This window comes from Heterocephalus glaber, unplaced genomic scaffold (assembly GCF_053883595.1).
Source record: "Heterocephalus glaber isolate CG9 unplaced genomic scaffold, H.glaber_assembly_v1.0 deba00001600, whole genome shotgun sequence".
In the NCBI taxonomy this organism is placed as follows: domain Eukaryota; kingdom Metazoa; phylum Chordata; class Mammalia; order Rodentia; family Bathyergidae; genus Heterocephalus; species Heterocephalus glaber.
Genome location: NW_028258372.1, coordinates 45891955 through 45915440, shown reverse-complemented (window position 1 = coordinate 45915440; position 23486 = coordinate 45891955). Strand labels below are relative to the sequence as shown.

General features: G+C 43.9%; 1 protein-coding gene across 6 annotated transcripts in view; it reads left to right on the top strand.

Annotated features, from left to right (window-relative positions):
* Kcnh1 (potassium voltage-gated channel subfamily H member 1) overlaps positions 1–23486 on the top strand; it is a 334166-nt gene that overhangs the window by 28431 nt on the left and 282249 nt on the right. For all 6 annotated transcript variants that reach the window (XM_004861998.4, XM_004861999.4, XM_021242471.2 and 3 more), the window contains exons 4-5: positions 8343–8471; positions 15822–15940. In XM_004861998.4, coding sequence (XP_004862055.1) covers positions 8343–8471; positions 15822–15940 — 248 coding nt within the window. The remainder of the gene's footprint in view (positions 1–8342; positions 8472–15821; positions 15941–23486) is intronic.

Below are 23486 nucleotides of genomic sequence, written 5' to 3'. Positions count from 1 at the left end.
GATATAGAAGATAAGATTGCAATTAGTGACCAGGAAAAGAAAAAGTGCTTCAAAATTGTAAGGGACCATGAGAAATCAATCCAGCAGCTGCTAGATGACATAAAAATACTGTTCACAGAAGTGATGGCCGAAAACTTCCCAAGCAGGGGAAAAGAACTTGACATACAGATAAGGGAGGCATATAGGACTCCAAATAGCCTTGATCAAAAAAAATCTACACATGGGCATATAATAGTTAGGATTCCAGAAATCCAACAGAAGAACAAAATTCTACAAGCAGTGAGAGAAAAAAAACAAATCACATACAAAGGAAAGCCCATCAGAATCACAGCAGACTTCTCAATGCAAACCCTCAAGGCAAGAAGAGCTTGGAGTGATGTATTTCAAGCCCTAAAGGAAAACAGCCTCCAACCAAGATTGATGTACCCTGCAAAACTATCTTTCAAAATTGATGGAGAAATAAGATAATTTCATGATAAAGAGCACCTCAGGAACTTCATGAATATCAAACCAGCACTTCAAAAAAAATTTAGACAATACCCTAGGAAAAGACAATGAGGATCACAACCCCAGGAAGCACAGCAGAATGAATCTGTTGGGCACAAGAAATTAAATGCAAAGGGGGAGAATCCAACTAAAAGAAAAAATCATGACAATGATAAGTCAATATGTACCAGTTATAACCATCAATATTAGTGGTCTCAACTCAACCAATCAGAAGAAATAGACTGGCAGAATGGGTCAAGAAGCAAGGTCCAATAATATGCTGCATACAAGAAACACCTTTAATTCAAAAAACTCATAGTCTGAAAGTTAAAGGGTGGGAAACAATACTCCATGTGACAGGAACCTCTCCCCCCCCCCCCCAAAAGCAGGAGTAGCTATCCTCTTTGCAGATCAAGTGAATTCCAAATGAAAATCAGAAACACTCTGGTCCCAAGAATTTTAGATAAGGGATAGTCAAGTTGTATGTACAAATCTGTTGTGAACATGTGTTTTCATTCCTCTTAAGTAAAAACAGGACTCTTGGTTCTTAACAGTAATACAAGAAATTTCTATATTGTTTTCCAAAATGGTTTTGTCATTTTACATTCACAAACAGTTCTAACTGGTGGACACCTTAGCTGACATTTGTTCTTGTAAAACTTTTAATCTCCCTAATGAATGTATAATTCAATATTATTATTGTACTGATTAGTATTTTTCTGATTCTAGTGTTGCACACCTTTCCTTGTGCTGTACTGGCTATTTATCATCATCTTGTGTCTACTTTTTAATTGGGTTGTCAATGAACTATAAGAGTTCTTTATGTATTCTAGTCATAGGTTATATGTATTATGAATATGGTCTGTTTAAGGACTACTTTTCATTTTCTTAACGATGTCATTTAAAGTTCTGAATTTTGATGGAATCTCATTTATCAATGTTTTTCTTTTATACATCATGTTTTTTGTATCCGACGGAATTCTTGCCTACCCTAAATTCATGAACATTTTCCCTTATAATTTCTTCTTAAAGTTTTATAGTTTTAGTCTTTCATATTTAGGTTCATAGATCTTTCAAGTTATTTTTATATATGGAAATAAAGGGTTGAGGTTAACTTTATACATACAGATACCAGGTGTTCTAGTACCATTTGCTGAAAACACTATCTCTAAGTAATCTTTCAAAACTCAGTGGACCATATATGTGTGGTTCTCTTTCTAGATTCTCTGTTTTATTCCAATGATCTGTATGTCTTTCCTTACACCAACACTGCCTTGATTACTGTAGCATTAGAGGAAGTCTTAAAATTAGGTACTAATGTCTTCCAACACTGTTTTTTTTTTTTTCCTTTTACTTTTCTAGGTCCTTTGTGGTCCTACATAACTTAAATTTCAATATCCAATTCTTCATTTATAGCAAGTATATATAGACCTGAATTTTTGTATATACCTTGTGTTTTCTAATTCTGCTAAATTCAAATAGAAGTTCTAGGGGCTCCTAGAGATTTCTTAGTATTTTCTCTGTAGCTGATCATTTCATCTACATATAAAGAGTTTACTTCTACCTTGCCAATCCTATCCTAATTGTATCTTTTTGATGCCAGACTATTTTGCTTTGGGCCTATGTTTCAAAGTTTAATGGAGAGATGAAGAGCAGGCATATCTGCCCTTGTTCCCCACCTTAGGGAGAAAGCATTGTATCTTCTCCATTCATATAAGACATTTTTGCTGGAAGTATGGAGTACATGGTTTATCTGTTGAGAAGGTTCTGTACTACTTCTATTCTCCTGATAGTTTTTACCATGAACAGCTGTGGAATTTTAGTCTGATACTTTTTCTCCAACTAGTGACAGGATCATATGGCTTTATCCTTGCCTCTGTTAAAATGATGACTTTTGGGGGTGGATCTTCCAATGCTGAACCAACACTGCCATCCCTATAATAAGACCACTTTCTACATACTGCCAGATCTGACTTCCAATAGTTTGTTTTGTTAAACAAATTTCTATCTATGTTCATAGTTTTTTCTTCTATTATCTTTATCCAGTTTTAGGATTAGCACAATGTTGATTTCCTAAAATGAGGGGAGAAGTGTTCCTTCTTATGCTTAAAATGTCTGATATAATTTATCATTTAAAATGTATATGAGCCTGCTGTTGTCATATAGGAAGGTTTTCAAGCTAGGAATATACTTTCTTTAATAGGTGCTATTTAAATTTTATATTTCCTCCAGAGTTAGTTTCATTAATTTGTCTTCCAAGGTACTTCTTAGAAGTTGTCATATTTATTTCAAAACAGATTTTTGTAATATGCTTTCTATATCCTTTTAAATTCTGTAAAATCTGTGGTAATGTCCTCAATTTTGATATTGTAATTTAAAAATTGTATAATTGATATTGTGTAATAGGAAGAAAAGGTCTAAAGGAGCAGGGAAAGTGGGAGAAGGAAAGAAAAGGGAAAAGAAAAAAATGGAAACAAAGTCTTTGCAAATAGGGAAAGGTGGAGGGGGTGAAGGGAGGGCAGGGGAAGGGGAAAAAATAAGAACCAAGATACTCATGTAATGGTACAAGATCCCAATGATGAATGTGAGTGTATTTTATACCTAAAATGGAACAATAAGCTTAATGGAACCCCCCCCCCCCCCGCAACTAAGTAGTTTATCTTTATAAATGAAACAAATTAGCATATATAGTAAAATATTTTTGAAACAGTGAAATATGTAATTTGGGGAAGTATTTGCCTTCCTACTTCTTTGCTCATATATATGTGTGTATATATCTATAGTTTTCCACATAAGAAAAACCATGCAGTATTTAAGCTGGTGTGTCTGACTTAACATTGTTCTCAAGTTGCATACATTTAGCTAAGAATCCCTCAGGTTTCTTTCTTTATGGCAGTGTAGTACTCCATCATGTAAAAATACCACATTTTCTTTATCCATTCATCTGTTGATGGATATACATACTGTTTCAAGATCTAGCTGTTATAATTTATGCTGCTATAAACATGTGTATATGTTGGAGACCAGAGGAGAATTGGCCTCCTCTGTGAGTACAAAGGAGAAAGGCTGCTCTCCGGGGTCACTGCACGTTGCATGTTCTAGAGAAAACTTAAGGCCGCTGAGGCTGTTGTTTACCTGAGCGTGTACTAATGCTATTGGAAAGCAGATGAATCTTGTGTTGCTTTGATTGGTTGTGCCTGTGTTCGGGTGAATACAGGTGAGATGAGCCAGGCGTGGGCGCTCCTCTGCCTCCTAAGAGATGACTCTCCCCATGTTTAGCTGCCTCTGAGTCTCTGTCACTCATCCTCATTCGCCCCTGGGTCAGGGAGAGCCAAGCAGCGGGTCCAGGTCCCAGATGGGTTGGCCACGTTGGTGCCGGAACAGGGACCTGAGATCATGGTCGCCCACGTGTATCCTGTAACATGATTTCAGTCTTGTAAATGGGAAATTCAAAAGGAAGGAAGACAAGCATAGCTTTAAACACCTCTGTGTTGTGTATATTTTCGTGTAATCTTAGGTATAGGGCTATTATCCCCGCTTTATGAATGAGGGACTGATGTTGAGAGACATTAAATACACAACAAACAGGGTAGGGGTCAAGCTCAGAGTCTGGGACTCCAGTTGAGACGTGCCGATGGCCAGAGGCCATTACTCTGCACTTCTCATTTGTTGTGGTAAAGTTGTCCCCACACCGGCCGGTCTGTTTCCTAGGGCAGGTTGCCATTCCTCAGTGTAGTTTCTGGACCTACCAGAGTGGACCATGCTGAGCGGCCTTTCTCCAGTGCTAGTCAAGGTGGCCTAGTCTGTTCTCGTGCTGTCTAACAGTCTGGACGCGCAGAGGTCTGGTTACAGGCAGAGTACCTGGGGGGAAGCCCGGGCAGAGGAAGGTTGATGGAGACCGAAATCCTGCCCTTCATCTGAGCCCTGCTGTTTCATTATCTGGCTGCCAGGGTTGAGAAGCCCCAAGGCCTGATGAGTTTGTTGGGTTCTTTACTGAGTGCTGTGAGGGAGCGACCAGGAAGAGGTGCTCGCCTTGGAACTTGCCTCGAACTGAGCACCTTCCCTCCAGAGGGACCTCCATCCCATCAGCTGGCTGCTTTGGCCATCTGGAGGGTCGTCAGGTGCTTTGTGGCTCATGGGCTTGGACGTTCCTCTTTCCTTAATAAAGGATTTATCATTGACCTTTTGTCTTTTTTTTTTTTTTTTTTTTTTTTTTTGCAGAAACAGGGCACCAGATGCTTGTTTTTCTTGTTTTTTCCACAGTAGTAATAGTAGGTGACAAGACAGAGTTTTAATCTTCTCTTCCTGACTTTTCTTGCGTGTATGTGAAGTTTGTACATTCCTTGTCGCTCTGGTATCCCAATGAAGTGGGTCCTTCTCCAGAATCTGCACTTGGAGAGGGACCCTGGAGGTCACCTGCCATGGCCTCTGCTGGTAAGGAAGGTGTTCACTTTTGTATAGTGAGACCTGGAGTAATGTTTTGTTAGATTACAATGCTTTTCTGTCAAGAGGAAAGAGTTGAAATGACAGGTGTGTGCCACTGAGGAAGGACTTCTATCCTCTTCTGGAAGAATTCTAGGAATGGAAATTTATGCCATTCTACTTGCTTTCCTAGATAGTTTGGGTGGTGATAATTTGGCATAGAGGCAGGTCTGAGAGACAGTGCAGACATTGAGAGTAGGATTTATGCCCATGACACTCAGCAGGTATTTCTGGAGCACCCACCTTGCCAGGGCTATGCAGAACCCCGTGATGGCGCTTGGTGCAGCAATGCAGTGGCCTCACGGGAGCCTGTGCACGACGCTAATTGGAGAGCAGGAGGGGTGGGGTGCATGGGTGCAAGGCAGAGCCAGCAGCCCTGTCCTGGGCATGGATTATGATCTGTTCAAGGACACACTCGGCAGGTGTTGGGGGTGGGGGGCGGTATGTGCCACTTTCCTTCCTTGTCTGTGATCGGAACAAATGGAGATACGGGAATTGGGCCAAAATGGTTCGAATAGCAACCTGATGTGACTAATGAAGCTGACCTGACCCTGTAGTTTATATCTGTGGGTGAGTTTCTAACAGTGAACCACGCAGTCAGACAGACTCACACCTGTCACAGGTAGCACTGGAGAACTGCAGGCCTCTCCTCCCACCCCTGCCCTTTGCTTTCCTTCCTGCCACTGTAGAATGGGGGAGCAGAGCCGAGAAGAGACTGAGTTACCCCTGTCCAGCTATTGTGTCCTAAATTACCAACCCAAGGAAAAGTCATGCGTGTTACGTGAAAAGGCGTCTCTCCACAGGGAAACACTAGGTTAGGGAAAAGGGGTTCCTGTTCTCAACAAGTCCCAGTAATCCAGCTCAAGATGAACCCTAAGGCTGTACATACCATTTCAATGACTTTTGGGTACAAGATATATATATATAGATAGATAGATAGATAGATAGATATATTTAGATACAGAAAAGAGATGATCAGGCTGCTGTATATTTAGTCAGGGAACATTAGCCTGGGCATAGCTTGGTAGAGATGAGCCCACAGTTTCAATAGATTGCCTGTTGACATGGAGGACTCCACAGTGAGCCTGACTGGGGAAAACTGAGAAAGGCCTCCAGTATGACTCATACGGTTGCTTTGAAGATCTCAGGAGTGTGGGTTGGCATCACCAACCCAAGAGCTGGAATGTGTGGATTCGATGCTGCAGGCCCAGCTGAACAAGCTCCCAGGCTTGGCCCGCCAGGATGGTGCACTGTGGTGGTGTGGGGCTCCAGCGCGAAACAGTTCCCAGTGTCACACGAGGCACACGAGTGAGTCCCCTCTCCTCCCGTTGACTGCTCATTTGATAAATTAGGAGCGTTTTCTGGCTTCCCTCTGAAAAAGAACTGCTTAAACATTTTTTTGGAGCAAAATGAAAATGCTTTTTCTGATTTGCTTGCTTTTTGTCTTGCCAGCTAGGATATGCTGTAATGCTTTCGAGTTTTCTGATGCTTAATTGAAAATGCTTTGAAATCCCACAGATTCTGAGGAGGGAACTGGGAGAAAGAGTAACACAGGCTTTCCAAAGACAGTGGATATTTCAAAGGTCATATTTTTCTTGATTTTGAAACGCTGTATATGATTTTTTTGTGGTGGATTTTTCTTACATGGTTTTCTTAGGGAGACGTTACAATATATTGGTTTTCTCAGAGCATCCATAGCAGGGCAGCTGAAAATTATGCAAAGAGAAATGGAAAGAAGATTAAAATTATCTATGGATGAATACACAGATAATTGAAACTGAAACTTTTGATCTATTTGCTGCCTGTTTGTACACTTCAGGGCTATTCATACTTGAATATGGATAGGTAGTAAATCCAGATCTGTAAATGAGTTATTGGCAAGGCAAACTGGCTCATTCGAATTTGATTTTAAGTTGTGTGTCTGTCCATGTGTAATACATAATCTGATGTGACTACAGGCAGAGACCCAGGGGACTCCTGTGTTTTCATCACTGAGACTCAGTGGCTTGTCCACTCTGTGTCTCATAACACAAAATGATCCATGTGTGAAATGCTGGGCATAGTCCTTTGCACCCAGGAAGCGCTCCAACACTTCAACAACATGGGGAAATAGTTACTGATTTTAATATGAAAGTGGTTATGAAATTGTAGTATATTAAGTATGCAAAATTAGTTACTGAGGTCTTCTTATATGCCAGGTGCTATTTTAGGAACTGAAATACAAGAACTAGGTAGGGAAGAATGCATCGTGGTTTTGTGTTTCATTTGATTTGTGTCACAGAATAGATCGGTACTTCTTACTGTGGTGTCATCTGTGTATAGAAAAACGTGTTGGGGGACAGAGAATAACTGCAGCTATTTGACCACAGGTACCCGAGTGGGCCTCCTTTGTAAGAACTCAGATGAGCTCTGCCCGCTCCCTTCTGCGGCTGAGGACAGTGCTCAGGAAGAGCTTGTGCATCCCCGTTTTAGCTCAGGAACAAGGGTTGAAGTTGAAATGTTCACTGAGCTTCCTAAGACACTACAGTGACCCAGCCCAACCCAGGGTCCTCCCTTTCTGGGGGACCTCTGCTGGGGAAACCACGGTAGCAATCCTTTACTTCGGTGCCTTGCCATCTGCCATCGTACTGGACATTTTGCATTTTTTTGGCGGGGGGAGAGGGACTTGGAAATATAGTTTCTGGCTCATGCTTGGTTGAGCATGTGAACAAGTGGATGGATCCACCAAGCGTACTTTGACATGGGGGCCTGTGGCATAGACAGCACTGGAAATTTGAGTTCGTGTGGCCTCTTGGCCACAGCTGGCAGTGAGGATTTTGGCTCATGTTTTTTTCCACCTCCAAAATATCATTTTTATTATCATCTAAAAATTGTCATCTATTTACTTTCTCTACAAAATTGTGCACCTTTGCAGGAGATCTTATCAAGATTTCCTCCATGTTCTAATTGATAAAATAGAGCTCCCTGTTTCAAATTTTAATCAAGGCATTGTTTACAAATAAAAACCCTGAATAGTAATGACTGTTGGCCCGTATTCTTTACTGTCTACCATGTGATCTAAGGTAAGTCTTTGGTCTTGCTAGTTGAATTTCTTTTATAAGATCAAGTAGGATTTTCAACCTATTTCCTGTTTTACAAGGGTTAGGAGATATGCATTTACAAGATTGCTTCAGTAGAAGAAAATCCTCACTGAGTATGTACTGTAACAGTTTTTATTCCAGCGAAAACAAAATTAATGGTGTAATATATGGGCACCTCAAAGAATGAGACCATTTAAAAATGAATTAATATTTTTACCTATTCATGTCCAAGCTTTTGCTTCCGTAGACCCTCAAATGAGAACGAAATAACCAACCTTTTAATATTCTTTTCAGGGACACCTGTGTGGTTCTTTGTGAAAATTGCTCCAATTCGAAATGAACAGGATAAAGTGGTTTTATTTCTCTGCACTTTCAGTGACATAACCGCTTTTAAACAGCCAATTGAGGATGATTCATGTAAAGGTTTGTAATTCTGATTTGTATAATGCGTTTCCACTTTTTTTTGAGTGTCGCTTTGCTACAGAGATACTGAGGTTGCCAAGGCAATCTTTGCACGGAGATCAAGATTTAAATTTTAATTTGGGGTGCGTAGTGCTGCGGCATTCTGGAAGGTATTGGGGGAAGAGAGAGGAAAAACTTGGTTTTGCAAAACATTTAGTCATACATTTTTAAATTCACCTTTTCTAATTATGGTTAGAGGGAAGCAGCTGGACAAATCTGATATCTCTCAGTCTTTTCAGATGTTCACATGCCAGATGTGATCCACCCAAGTGGGACAGTACATGGCCATGTTCGCCTGGTTTCTGTACAAACTTCCTTCGATTTGACTGAGCTCCAGCATTTCAGGATTGTCAGAGCAGACGTTAGTGCATCTTTACCTCTGTGGTTTATTGAATTAATTTTGTGGCTAGTTAATTCATCTTGGAACATGGCTTCAGTGAGGCCCCTGAGTAACATCTCCGTAAGTCCTTTAATCGGCGCTGAGACCCCAGATTTTAGTCATGTTACTCACATGTATTGTGTGAGTAATGTTAACTGGAGACCTTGGAATGGAGGGTGCAGGATCCCCGAAACAGCTTTACCCCTGAAGGGGTGCAGTGCAGGGCCTGCACTAAAGCTAGTGTGCTGTCCCCGAGTGAGTTTGCCATCAGGGTCCCAGCTCCTCTGCTGTGCGCTTTCCACTGCTTGCCCTCAGGGCCACTGCCAGGCCGGAGCTGTGTCATGCCGCAGGTCTCCCTGCTCTGAGGTTGATTTCCCAGCTCTACCCAAGAAATCTGTTCCTGTGGTTTCCTGAGATGCAGTGGAGAGATGAGCATGGAATCCAGGGGAGAGTCCATATTTTTCTGCATGTGACAAAAGTTTTATTGCTAAATGTGCATTACAGAAAATAAAAATCTTTACGTGGATGCCCTCTCAGGGTCTGTGTCCTCTGAGAGTGTGTAAAACCCTGACACAGATGCACATTGTGAAATTCAGAGCAGGGTACTTTGTATACCAGTGGACCACTGCAAACAAACTGTCCAATAACTCGGGTGAGTTTCAGCCTACTTTTTGGTGTCAGGACCATAGGAGATGCAGAGTCTCTCAACCCATCTCAGTCTCCTGAACTCTGCCTTTCCTTGTACATCTGTGACTGCAGTTTCTAGTTCCTGACCTGAAGAGTCCTCAGTGGAGCAGGTATTATGTGGCGCAGACTTACTGTCACCACGTACTGTGTAGAAAGGCTGTTGTGCTGTTAACTAATTCATAAATAATATTTTGAAGATATTTTGACACCTAATTTTGCAAATTTTATCTTAAAAATTTCAAATAGGTGATCCATTCAAAAGGTTTTCTTTTCATTACTGCTGAAGCATTTTTAACTAATGTGTTTGTAGGAAAGTCTTACAGAGAATGCTCTTCACTGCCACCTAAGTGTGTGTGTTTGATTCTCATGGAACCTGAGAAGAGATAAATCAGAGTGATACTGTAGAACTCACCTAAGTTTATTTTCCAGAAATAATATACTCCATTCCCTTTAACCTACCCTAGTCACGCATTTTGTTGCTGATAATTTTGGTACCGATTCATGCACACACACACACACCACCCACCCACAGTACTCCCTGTTAGCCACAGCATTCTTTTGTCAGCTCTTCTTTTTGTCAGTGAAGCAACATGAAGCCAGGCGTGGTGGCTCACACCTGTAATCCCGGGGCTCTGAGCCTGAGAGGATTGCCTCAAGTTCAAGGCCAGCCTGGGCTACACAGTGAGTTCGAGACCAGGGGGACTGCATGGGAAGACCTTGTCTCAGACTAAAAAGAAAGAAGAAAGGAAAGAAACAAAAAAACATGAGTAACATGTGACTTCATTTGTAAAACATTTAGAAAGCCCCCCCTCCGTTTCCCCGCCCCGGCCCTCCACATGGGAGCCCTCCCGGTGGATCACACTTATCTTAGCTGTGTGCAGACCTCTGCTTGTCATGTCACCATGCCCCTGGCCCTCTTTGGGTTGGTGATCTGCTTAGGACAAAGTCAGATTTTATCTTAGTCTGTTTGTGATGGAACAGCATGATAATTCATCAGGCCTTGTTAGCTCTGAGTCTATAAACTTCAGTCTGGCTTCAAGTGTCAAATCTAGATGGAAAATATATGCCATGTGGCTGGATTGTTCTGGCTCGCCATCCCCTTGCAGTGCTCTTAGTGGTTCATGTTTAGGATCTGGCAGGGTTTTCAGCACAGTGCCTCAGGCAGTGTCAAGAGTTGAGTCTTGCTGGCCCAGGCTTATTTAGGATTCCCTCCCTCCCTCCCTCCCTCCCTCTCTCTCTCATCAAACTCATGACCTTGCACTTGTGAGGCAGATGTGGCGCCACTGCACTAAATCCCCAGCCCCAGGATTTACTTTTGACATGTAGTGGAAGGGAAGGTAATCTAAAAACCCCAGAAAATTCCCAAATAATTGCTTTTTGGCATAGTCACAAGATACTTTTCCACCATGAGATTAGTCTTTTAAGTCAGTTGTACTTTACAATTACTTTGCTTTCTGTCATCTCCTAGTACCTCAGTTGGCGGGGTGGGTGCATCTTGATACTTACGTAAGATGCCAGTTTGAGACAAACATTTCCCCCAAATCACCCATGAAGGGGTAATCTTCTGGGACAGTGGAGAGTAGACTATTCGCATGGACAGGAAGTCAGACCCTTGCACACAGGGCCTCGGGGCTGGGAATGTGCCTGGAGCCCCCGCCCATCCAGGGTCTGTCAGTTCAGTCTTCCGAGAGCTCCTCAGGCCGACTCCCTCGTCTTCACTTTGCTGCTTTTCCCTAATATAACGTGTGTAGACTCCTTCCCTTACTCGCGCGGTGTAACAGATGGCATGGAACGCGGAAGTCAAGCTAGGCTGGCTGCGTGGTAATGGGCGGGACTTCATGGCTGAAATGAGATCGTCGTGCTCTGGGAGTTTCATTCATTGTTCATGTCCTGCTGCTTTTCCAGTATGGATTCCTGGGAGTGGCTGCAGGGAAGTTTTCTCTTCCATTCTCTTCTGAGCTGAGAGGCTTGGGCAGTTGGGTAGAGGAGAATTGGAGTGGGAGGCTCTGAGGTTTCCCTCTGCACTGCTCACCAAAGGGCAAGTCGCCCCTCTTGTCTCTCTCACATCACTAAATAAGCTCATATTAAAGGAACAAATTCATTTTCAAAGATCCGTGTGTTTACTTCTACATTTGGAACTTGAACTTGAGCGAAATGAAGATAACAAAAGACATGGAGAAGAACTCCACAGGAGATTTTGTTTTGAGTTTTTTTGTTTTTGTGATGAGGGCCCCGGGAAGCATTTGTGGTTACCAGCCCTTCTCCGTGTCTCGCTGTGGTGTATCTATGAGGCAGTCTTGGGAAAGACACAGAACAATAGACACAAGTTGCTGCCTCTCCCCTCCAGTGCTAACATTTTATCTCTCTCCTTTAGGGTGATGGAAAGGCAGTGAGTTAGTCTCTGCTTCTTGGAAAAAATCATCCTGTTTCTGCAAGTTGGTAGGGCCGAGGTGGTGGAGGGCCCTCTGCTCCCGTATATCCACTGCTCTTTGCTGGATGTTGGTTAGGACGTCAGTTCCACAGTGTGTAGTCTACGTAGTGTCTGAGGACCAGTCTGGCCTTCGTCTTTCCTGGTATCCTCAGAGGAGCTGGAATTCTTTCTCATCCCAGGAGAATCTCTTCTGTCCCAGAGAGGATACAGGGCTTGTGGGAAAAGAGGCCTAGTGGGTCTGCTCATCTAGGTTGAAACCCAGCAGCCGCTGAGGAGTGGCAGTAAAGGGGAGCAGTGTGCCTCCTGAGGACGGGAGAGAGGACTCCAGCTGGTCGCCCGGTTGCACTCTGCTCCTTCTGTCTTCTTTTCCTTTAACTCTTCCTGTCCATCCCTGCTCACCCTCTCATTTTCCCAGTTGTGTGATGCTTTCCGTCTCCCCGTGACACCCACAGTCTTCCCTGTGAACAACTTGCTGGGTAACACTTGGTGCCTGGAAGAGCCCTGGGCCAGGACTTTCTTTGCCTGAGCTCAGTTCAGTGTCGCATTTACAGATGGGATATAATTGGAGGAGCGGGCTCAGCAATGCCTAGAAAAAAGGGAGGCACAGGAATACCTCTTAAAACTTAATAGAGTTTGGGCTGGGGATTTAGCTCCGTGGTGCTGCCGCCTGCCTCGAAAGCGCAAGGCCCTGAGTTTGATCCCTGATACCCCCCCCCCCCCCACTTCATAGTGTGACATGGGCTGCCTGTCCTCTGGATTTATATGTTTTGGAGGCCCACACAAAACCAGGGCAATGAGGGGGGAAATACTGTTCTACATTTATTTAATACATGCTTTTGAGTATCTTCTGGGTGTCTGGCCTTATGCTAGGCAGTGGTCCTAGGGAAATGCTGAGAGGGAGCCCTGCCCATTAGAGGCTGCCTGGGAATGGGCAGCCATGCAGACAAGTAAATAAAGATAACGGGTGATGGAGAAGTCTGTCTGGGGCAGCTCTGCTGTGGGCAGAGCAGTATCTGGGAACGGCTTTCATGGAGGAGGGGGACACATTAGCTGCCTTATTCTTCGTGTGGAACAGGACCATCTGCTGCCTTTCAGTGAGATCACCTGGTCAAGGTTTGCACTGGGTTGTCACCTCCCAGCGGGACAGTAGGAGACTCGTTTTTTGTAGCAGTGGTTTCCCTGTGGCTCTGCTATGAGGGACATCTTGGTCCAACTTGTACATATTTCCTCCTCTTGTGTTTTTAGTGTCACTGAGTGACTGTCACCCCAGTCACCTAAATCAGAAATTCAGGATTGCCTTTTCTCTTTGACAACTAGTGTTTAGTGAGTTCTGCTGATTCTGCCTCTGTTGCTGCCCTTGTGTGCCCTTGTTCCCTCATTCCCTGACCCAGGCCTGCATGGTCTCTTGTTTGGAGTCCTGACTTCCTTCTATCTGTCAGCTCTTTTTTTTTTTTTTCATCCATCATCCCTATTTTGCTCTGTCCTGCTGAAATGCGTATCAGTGAATGTAATCCTCTCTTCCACATATTTAAACTCCTTCAGTGGTTCCCCATGGGCTTTGGGATGAAGTTCAAAATTTTAAACTTGCCTTCTGGGTTCTTACTGCCTGTGTTCTTCCTGTCTCAGCCCCCGATGTCCTCTTCAGTATCACTTCAGGCCACCCTGCAACCTCCTATCTCCTATAAGCCATGACTTCCCATCCATCTGCTTGGAATGTCTTGCTCTTCACTGGCATGTTACCCTGTTGTTATTATTTTGCCTTCATAGGTGCTGTCCATCTGTGTAGAACCTTTCTTTCTGCAATCCACCCAGCTCCAACTCATCTTTCAAAGTTTTGCCCTCAGGTCTCCTCTCCCCCAAATCCTTGCTTGGCTGCTCAGCCTGGATTAGACACGCCTTCCCTCAACACTCTTGGCCATAGTGTTCTGCCCTTGTCTCTGCCACTGAACTTTAATTATTTTTTAGTCTTCCCTACTAGAGTACATGCTCTCTGAGGCCAGACCTGTGTCGTCTTCGTTTTCGTATCTCCAGTTGGCTAGTGTTGTGCCTGGTACATAGAAGTTATATTTTTGGAATCAACTCATGAGTGAAGAAATCTGTTCTTTCATGTGGCTCAGCCTGTGTCCATAGTCCAGCAAGAACGAGATGGCTTGGGAACTGGGGAGAGAATTTTCTTCCTGCCCATCTGGAGTAGAGCGTGATGGGGAAATTTCACACTGCCTACCCTTTTCCCATCCACCATGCACGTATGTTATCATGGTCTCTGCTCAGCTGAGAGCCAGCTCCTTCAAGAGCTGCACTCTTAGAAAACCAGGGGAAAGCCAGAGAGCAAGGGGGCTGGGCTCAGCCCAGAGAAATGCTCAGTGGTCCAGAAGTCCCCCACGCTTGATGCCTGGATATTCGCCCTGCCTTCCCCTCTCATCACTGGCCCCACAGTGGAGGCTGCAGTGGTAGCGATGGTGGTGCTGGGCTGGGGGTTGCCAATGTGTGCAGGCACAACTGTTTTCTACTAGATTAGAAATACACTTTTTGTTCCTCTTGACAACCTTTGCTGAATTCAGTTCCAGCTTTGATTTGAGCTGAAGGAGAGCCTGACTCTGAAAAAATTAAAAAAAAAAAATCTAGTCCGTGGTTCTTACAAACACAACTCAGAGTGCTCATAAGTGGTGCATTGGGAGAGATGTCAAAGACCCCTGTGGAGTCTGGGCCACTCCATCCCTCCTGTTCACATTAGCAGAGCTCCCATGGCCCAAGTGCTGCATACCCCTTCCAAGGTGCCCGTCGGTCCTCTGTCTCTGCTGCATGGCATGATGCCAGTGCCACTAGCTTTTAGACAAGGGCAGCACTTCTGGAATGAGATGATTCTTGAAGGGTGTACAAAAGAGGCCATTCTTCTTCAATCCATTGTCCTTTGAATTCTAAGGCTAAAATTTAGAAGATGGGAATTCTGCTGGAAGGCACTGAATATTGGAAACTCCAAAGGATAAAAAATAAAACTGCTGTCATGGAGAAGTAGTCGCATGCTTTGTTTATTTGCTGTCCACCTCACATCCAGGTGTTGGGAGCTCCTGAAACCCAGCCTGGCCGTGAGAAGCCTGACAGCCTTTCTGGGTCCCGTGGGGCAGCGACCATGGTCCTACCTTTCTCGAAGATAGGGGTTGGCTGTTGGCCTGGACGGTTGTCTTTGGGGGCTGTCAAGAGCACTACAGTCAGCTCAGACTTCTTGGATTTTTAAAAAGCTCTTTACCAACCATCCTTCCCCTTCTCCAAGCAGACTATAACCAGCCAGTGCTTTTCCCTCATCTGCCCAGGATCTGAATTCATTTTTTTGGTCTATTTAAACCCAAACTAGCTCTTTCTGAAGGATCAAACCCCGTGAGCACTGGAAACAGCCTGAGGCAAGTCATCACGTCAGAGAAACATCTCAGTTACCTGGTGCAGGTGGCTAGAAAGGCCTTGGCCCAGAGTGGAGAGATGGATGGGGACTGTGGACTCTTCTTTTTGTCTAGGTGCTCTGTGCTTCATTGCTTCAGTTTCCCTGTTTGTAGAAAGGTACTGAAACTCGCCTTATGTCCTTCTCAGAGCTGTGAGGAGGAGGAGGTGCAAGTGGATGGGAAAAGTCAGTTACTACACGAATGGGGTGACTGAAGGCGCTCTCCCAGGCAGCGAGCCCTGCTGGCAGTGTTTGTGAGTGGCTTAGGAGACCTCATGCGGAAGCAGGGTTCCTGTTTGCAACCGCAGGACTGTTGAAGTGACTGTCGCTGCTGCTTTGGGATGTGGCTGACCCTGTCTTTTGCTCTCTCACATGCCTCAGGCTGGGGAAAGTTCGCTCGGCTGACCAGAGCACTGACGAGCAGCAGGGGCGTCTTGCAGCAGTTGGCTCCCAGTGTACAGAAGGGTGAGAACGTCCACAAGCACTCCCGCCTGGCAGAGGTAAGGCGGCAGTGCCTCTCACCTCCAGTGGCACTCCTTGGGGGTACGGGGAAGCAGATGGCGCAGAGACAGAGTGCTGGCTCGGAAGGGGCCGGCAGGACCCCTGGAGTCTACCTTGGTTGGGCTGCATGATGTGTAACTTCGGGTAAGTGACTTTTTGAGCTTGTACTTTCACATGTGTATGTAATAGAGAAAGCTCTGTTCCAACTCGCACTAGATTACAGGGGTCAGTTCACTTTTTAAGGGAATAAGGGCGCTAGAAGTTCTTCCTGTACTGTACACGAAGGAGTTTTTACTTATAAACTGTACACATTTTTGTTATTTGAGCGCTACATACTATCACAGGAAAATAAGACACGGGAGTTGAAGAAAATAAAAGTTACCTGTAATCTCACTGATCACACAGCCTTGTTACATTTCTTATGTGCGTTTAACTTTTTGCTGCATTTGTTCTTTTTCCCAAATACTGTTTTTCACATGTTAATGTTGGTTGTTGAGATGCCTCTAAGGAATGAACGTGCATAATGCATGAGATTGAGATTGTTCATTTTATATAATTATGAACCTCTTCCCAGGTTAATAAATATGCGTAAAATTATTGATATTTTTATAACCTTTGCAGTTAGGAAAATTCATGGGGTGGTGGTGCCATCCCTCTTTCTGGGGCTAACGAGGAGGGTCTTACCAAGCTTAGGACACCTGGATCACTATGCACTGGCACTGGAGGTGCCTGGTCTGCATTTTTTACAGTGATACCTGGGTGGGATCAGTTGGGGGCATTAAACCCTCCACACAGCAGACTGCTATCTTCTCTGACTATGACAACAGGAGCTGTCTCTGTCCTCAGTCCATGGGTGGGTGGTGGGACCCTTTCCGACATGACTTCTGGCTCCCATTTTGCTGAGCTCCCAAATCGCTGGCATGAAGCAGCAACAGTGGGTGCTTCGCACATGTGCAGTGAATGTTAAGTGAGTTACAGAGTCTATTCGAGCAGCAGCCGCCGCCGTGAGCTTCACCTGCAGTGGGGATGGGGGCGGGGGTTCATTTACACTGAGTTACAGGAGGGGAGACATTTGGGTGACGGCGACATCATCATCATTTTTGTCATGATGTGGGCTTGGCTTCAGATGGAATGCAAGAAGGAACCTTTCAAGTGCAAGCCTGTGCATTCCCTGCTTTTGTCGGTGGCTAACAAGTAACCTTCTTTCCTGCTTCTCTTTGCTCTCTCTCATCCAGCTGCATTGGGCTCCTTGCTGTCCCTTGTGTGTCTGTAGTAAGCTTGTTCTTCCCACAGCACACCCATGTGACAACTCCTTCATTGCAAGTCTTTGCCTAGGTATCATTTTCTCTGTGTATGTAGCTACCTGTGGTAGTCAGGATTCTACGAGAGAGGAATAGAGAGGGAGATTTGTATAGGAAGAGATTTACTGCAAGGCTTATGTGACTGGGGTTGGCTACCTAAGTCTAAAATTTATAGAGCAGGTCAGCAGACTGGAAACTGTTGGGAGATTCTGATGCTGAAATCCATAGGTGAATTCCTTTTTCCTCAGCAAAACCTCAGTTCTGCTTTTATAGCCATTCAGCTGATTGGATGAGGTCCACTCAGATTATAGAGGATATTTTTGTTTCCCTGAAAGTCAACCGATTTTAGATGTTCATCACTTCTAAAAAATATCTCAGTGTGAACACTTAGATTAGTGCTTGTTTGCTAACTCGGTACCATGGCCTTGCCAAGTTAAACATATAACTACTACAGTTCACTCCATACCAACTTGGTACCCGTACGCATTTCTTAAAGCTGTGATCTCCAGTTAAGAACAACAAAGTAATACTTGTGCCTTGCTACGGGTATCTTACATACGACAGAGAATGTGGTGAGCCTTTCCCTAAAGAGGATGCCCAGTCCTCCGTGATCAGCCTTCTCCTCCAGACCCTGTAACTTCAGCACTGTGGTGCAGACGAACTATTATGCATGCATCTTATGTCATATGACAAGGGGATCAAAAAGGGAAGAAAGCAATGTTATAGCAAATCAAGGGAAAAATACAGCTCCCTCTCCTCTCTCCACTCTGTTCTGTTTTTTCCACTTAATGTCATCTAATGTGCTATACAGATTACTTCTACTTGTTGTTCACTGATAAAATCCCAAACACTCAGAACAATGTCTGGCAAATAGTACTCAGCAGTGTTTATTTTTTACTTGATTGAAAGGAGGGAAATGATATTAATTTTTTTGTCTGCCTGTCTAGTTTAAGTAATTGCTCATTGATTCCAATGTAAGACAAACGTTTGGGCCTCACCCCAGAGTTAATCTCTATTTAGGCTGGCCAAGGCTTATGGATTTTATTGATCTTTTCATAGAACTAGCTTTTGCTTTTGTTGATTTGGTGTTTTTGATTTTATTGTGTTTTGGTCTAACTTTTGTTGTTTTAGTCTGCTTTTTCAGATTAATTTACTCTTCTTTGCAGAAGCTTAGATTATTGCTATCTGATCTTTATTCTTTCTCTTATATTCATTTAATGCTAGAAATTGCCCTTTAGGCACTACTTTTACTGTATGCCACACATTTTGATAAGTTGTATTTTTCTTTTTCGTTCAGTTAAAATGTTTTATTTTTTCCTGAAATTTCTTCTTTGGCTTATGTATTACTTAGAAATGTGCTCTTTAATTCTCAAGTATTTTTGGATTTTCTAGCTATGTTTTTCTTATTGATTTAATCCCTTGTGATCTGAGAGCAAACATGATTTTTCTTTTTATTTTTTTGAGCTGGTACAAATAATTGTACTCAGGGCCTTTACACTGAACTACCTCCCCAGCCCTTTATCTTTCTGTGTTGAGGCAGGAACTCCCTACATTTCTAAATTGCTCAGGCTGGGCTAGAACTTGTGATCCTCCTGCCTGGGCTCCTGGAGTGCTGGGATTACAGGCATGTGCCACCATTTTTTATTCTAATAGCCTAATTTTTATTCTTTTGTTAAGATAGTGTGTTTTAGGGAGGTACCAGGTGATGATGGTGGGGGGAGCACATGGCTGAACAAACTGCTCTTGTCCTGGCTAGGAAGTAAAGGATAAGGGGGTAGGATCCCGCGGTCCTGGTAAGGCCACGCCCCAGTGACCAGCAGACTTCCCACTAGGCCCTCGCTTCAGGGTTCCACCTCCTCCCAGTGGTGCCAAGCTAGGACTGAGCCTTTCGCCTGTGGGTCTTTGGGGGACATTTTAGACCCAAACTGCAGCAGCTGTTGTTGGATGAAATGGTGCGTACACGCCCAAACAGCCAGTTGATTGATGGTGTAAGTGCATGAACAGTGTTCTTATTTTCTACCTGCTGGATCTGCCTCTTTCTGATAGAGCGGCATTGAAGTCTTCAACTATAACAGTGAATTCTTCCATTTCTCCTTGCACTTTTATTCCTCAGTATTTTGATGATCAGTTGTTGGGTGCCAACACACTAAGTGTTGTTATTTCTCTGTTGTGGTTTGTGTCTAGATGTCTCCTGAAAGCTCACAGGTGGGGCTTTTTGGAGCTGGCTGGATCTAGGGTGTGTGAATGTGGATTAAGGGTGTGATACTGGAGTTCAGGGTGCATGGTACTAAATTAGTCCACTGATTGGAATTAGCACAGTTCTGGGTGTGGCTGGCTGGATTTACTGAAGACAGAAGCCCCACCCTGGGTGTGGATGGCACCACCCAAAAGGTTTGTAGCCTGTTGGGATAAAAGGGAAAGGCAGAGGGCTGGGGATGTAGCTCAGTGGTGCTGCTGCCAGCCTTACAAGCTCAAGGTCCTGAGTTTGATCCCTGGTACCAAAAAAAAAAAGAAAGGCAGGCTTGTGGCTGCAGCTTCTGCTGCCGCTGCCTTCTGTCTGCTGTACTCTGGGCTGCTTCTCCCTCAAAGTGCCCCTCTGCCATGCCGCCCTACCTTGGAGACAGACAGTTTATGGACTGAAACCTCTACAAACAGTGATCTGACATAAGCCTTTTCTCCTTTAACTTTGGTGTCAGGTATTTTATCTCAGCACTGAAAAAGTAAAACAGTCTTCTTGGACAATAGGCCTTCTTATTATGATAATGCTTTACTTTATCCTTGATAAATTTGCTTGCTGAGTCTGGTCTGTTGGAAATTAATATGGCTATTCTTGCTTTCTTTTGTTAGTGTTAGCATAATATCTTTCTTCATCCCTTTACCTTTTTTTTTGGTACCAGAGATTGAACTCGGGTCCTTGCGCTTGCGCAGCAGGCGGTGAAACCACTGAGCTAAATCCCCGGCATCCCTTTAACCTTTTAATCTACACAGTATATCTTCATCACTTCTCAGCCTTTTGGCTAAGGTCAAGTGCAATACATCTTCATACTTACATGAGTTTCTTGGTCTTTCTTCCATTTTTTGTGCATTCTTTTTCTGCCATTTTGGTTTAAGCATTTATGATCCCATTTTTTCCTTACTGTGTGTCAATTCTTCTCCTTCCCCTCCTCCTTTCTTTGTCCTTTCTCATCTCTTCCTCCTCCTTTAGTGATTGCTTTAGAATTTGCAATACACATTTACAAATAATCCAAATTCATATCTGCTATACTGCTTCATGGGTACTGCAACTATTTTATTATAATATTATTATTATTATTATTATTAATTTTTGTTACCAGGGATCAAACTCGGGTCCTTGAGCTTGCGAGGCAGGAGGTGGAACCACTGAGCTAAATCCCCAGCCCAACTAAGTATTTTATAATAATAAAATATTCCTCCACCACATTCCTTATAACATTGCTTTTGTTCATTTCATTTATACATATGCAAACATCAAATGTATTACTATGTTTTTTTTTGTACCAGGGATTGAACTCAGGTCCTTGTGCTTATGCAGCAGATGGCAAAACCCCTGAGCTAAATCCCCAGCCCCTAATGCATTACTATTTTAATTAAACTGTTATCTGTTAGATCAATTAAGAATAAAAATTAAAATTATTTTATCTTTACTTTTATTTCTCTGATTACACATCTGAATGTCTAAGAACCTTTGACATTTCCTGCAAGGCAGGCGCACCGGTGGGTGGTGAGTGTTTATTCAGCTTTGAATTGTCTGAGGAAGTCTTTATTCGCCCTTCACTCTTAGAGGGCGATTTTACAGAGTGCAGAATGCTGCCTCGAGGGCCCTCTCAGCACTTTAAATATTTCATTTCACTTTGGTCTGCCTATGTGATTTCTGAGAGGTTGGATGGATTTCTTTGCTTCTCTGTAGACTAGGTGATATTTTCCCCTCTGCTGTCTTTCAGAATGTTTTTGTTACTTTGATTTTTCTGCAGTTTTAATATATCTAGGTTTGTTTTGTTTCATTTTCATGGCATTTATCCTGATTGGTGTTTCTCTCTGTCTCTTGAATATAAGGTTTGGTGGCTGACTTTAATTTGAGTAAATTCACAGTGATTATTGCTCTGAATATCTCTTCTGTTTCTTTGCTCTCTGATATTCCCTTTACGTGTGCTTATGCCTTATGTATTTGTCCCATGGCCTTTGGATATTCCATTCTGGTTCTTTTTTCAGTCTTTTTTCTGCTTTATCTTTCAGCGTGGGACATTTCTATTGACAGATCCCGAAGCTCGGAGTGTCTTTCTTCTGTGGAGTCCCATCTACTAATGAGCCTGTCCAAGGCATCCTTTGTTTCTGTTAGTGTTTTTCCATGTTTAGCATTTCCTTTTTGTTCTCTTAGGATTTCCGTCTCTCTGTTCACGTAGACCATCTGTTATTGCATGCTGTCCACTTTATCCATTGGAACCCTTGGCATACTAATCATAGTTATTTTAAGTTCCCAGTCTGATAATTCTAATAATCCTGCCATATCTGGGTCAGGTTCTAATGCTTGTTCTGCCTCTTCAAACTGTGCTGTTTGCCTTTTAATATGCCTTCTAGCTTCAGGTTGAAAGCAGGACATGAGATACTAGGAAACATACCTTAGGTAAATAGACATTTAGTGATGTGATGATTGTGTGTGTGTGGGTGGGTGGTTGTGTGTGTGTGTGGTATTGTGCAGGTCTGTGAGCAGATCTTAGTCATTTACTGAGCCTTGTCCCAGGGCTGTGACCTTCACAAGTGTTCTCAGGCCCCATTCCCCCCTTAGGAGGTGCAGGAGGACTGGAGGGTGCTAGAGCTGAGTATTTCCCTTCCTCAGTGTGAGCTAAACTCTGATAAAAACCCATGCATCAGGTGCCGGTGGAGTAGTTTCTCCTGAGGGAAGGCCTTGTTGAAGCCAAACAGAATGCTCTGATGCATTTGAAAATTGCTGCTTTCTCCCTCTTGCTGCCAGAGCATGAGCGATTTTTTTTTCAGGTCTGCATTTGCAAGAGCCTAGTAAGAGCCCCCAGAAGTCCCTGGAGTTTTTAACTCTCAGACTTGTCCTCCCAGCCTGCAGCATTCTTTTGGGAATGGTTTGGGTTTTCCCACCCAGCGTTTGTTCCTGTGGAGGTTTCTGCTGTGGGGATTGTGCTTCTCGATATTCACCTGTCAGTCACTCTGACCTGGGAGGCATCCGACACTGAGCTCTCCGGCTGAAGGATCGAAGAAGAGTTGATAATTTTTCAGATTGCTCGGCATGGCTTTTTGGTGTGTTGTTAGGACAGAGCCACCACTTCTGAGCTCCCTACATGCAGGACTGGAAACTGGAGGTGGACAAGAAAGTTTAGCTGATGTTCTGCTCAGAATTCTCAGGGGCAAGGGCTGTGTCCAGTGGCGGCCGGGTAAGAGCATGGAAGGCAGTGAAACCTCTCCCAGCTCCAGAAGTTGGCACAAAGCACAGATGGGCTGGGACTCTGAGCCGCCGCCTGCATGCTGCTGTAACTTGTTTTGCCTGCACTGGGAGAGCGGCAGTCCTGCTCATGTGGCCTGCATGCAGGAACGGGCTTGCTGGACCATTCAGTGCCTCTAGCCTCTTTCACCATAGGACCTTTGTGGAAAAGGCATGGAAGGAAACCAACTTTTCCTATTATCTTCCCTGTGAGGAAGCCAGGACCACTGTGAGGGTGGCTAGCCACCCATGTAGGCAGGGTATGTCCATGGGGCAGGCCGTGGCTAGGGGTTCCCAGCTCAGCTCCTGGTGCAGACAGAACTAGACAGCATGTCTGGTAAATGCTGTCACAGGTTCTGCTGCTCTTCAGCTAGGTGACAGGAATAGCTGGCTGAAACAGCATTAAGGTTACAACCTACTCAGCAACTTAGTCCTGCGATTTCAGGCAAGTCGTTCTGCCTCTGAGGACTTCCATTTCTTCTGTTTGCTTCTCTTGACGTGTAGGGAATTAAGTTCTAATGAAAACAATATGTACTTCTAATTTGTGCAGCATGAGAGAGGCCCTGAATATGAACACTGTGGCTTATTGTGAGTGGTCAACAAATACCAGTGTAATACCAGATTTTGACTTTTGCTTCTTTGTTAGAAGCTTTTTCAACTTTCAGAAATAAAAACAAATTCCTTGTCAGATTTTAATTCTGCAGAAATATGTAAAAGGTGAATGCCAGGGCCGGGGATTTAGCTCAGTGGTTTCGCCGCCTGCTGCACAAGTGCAAG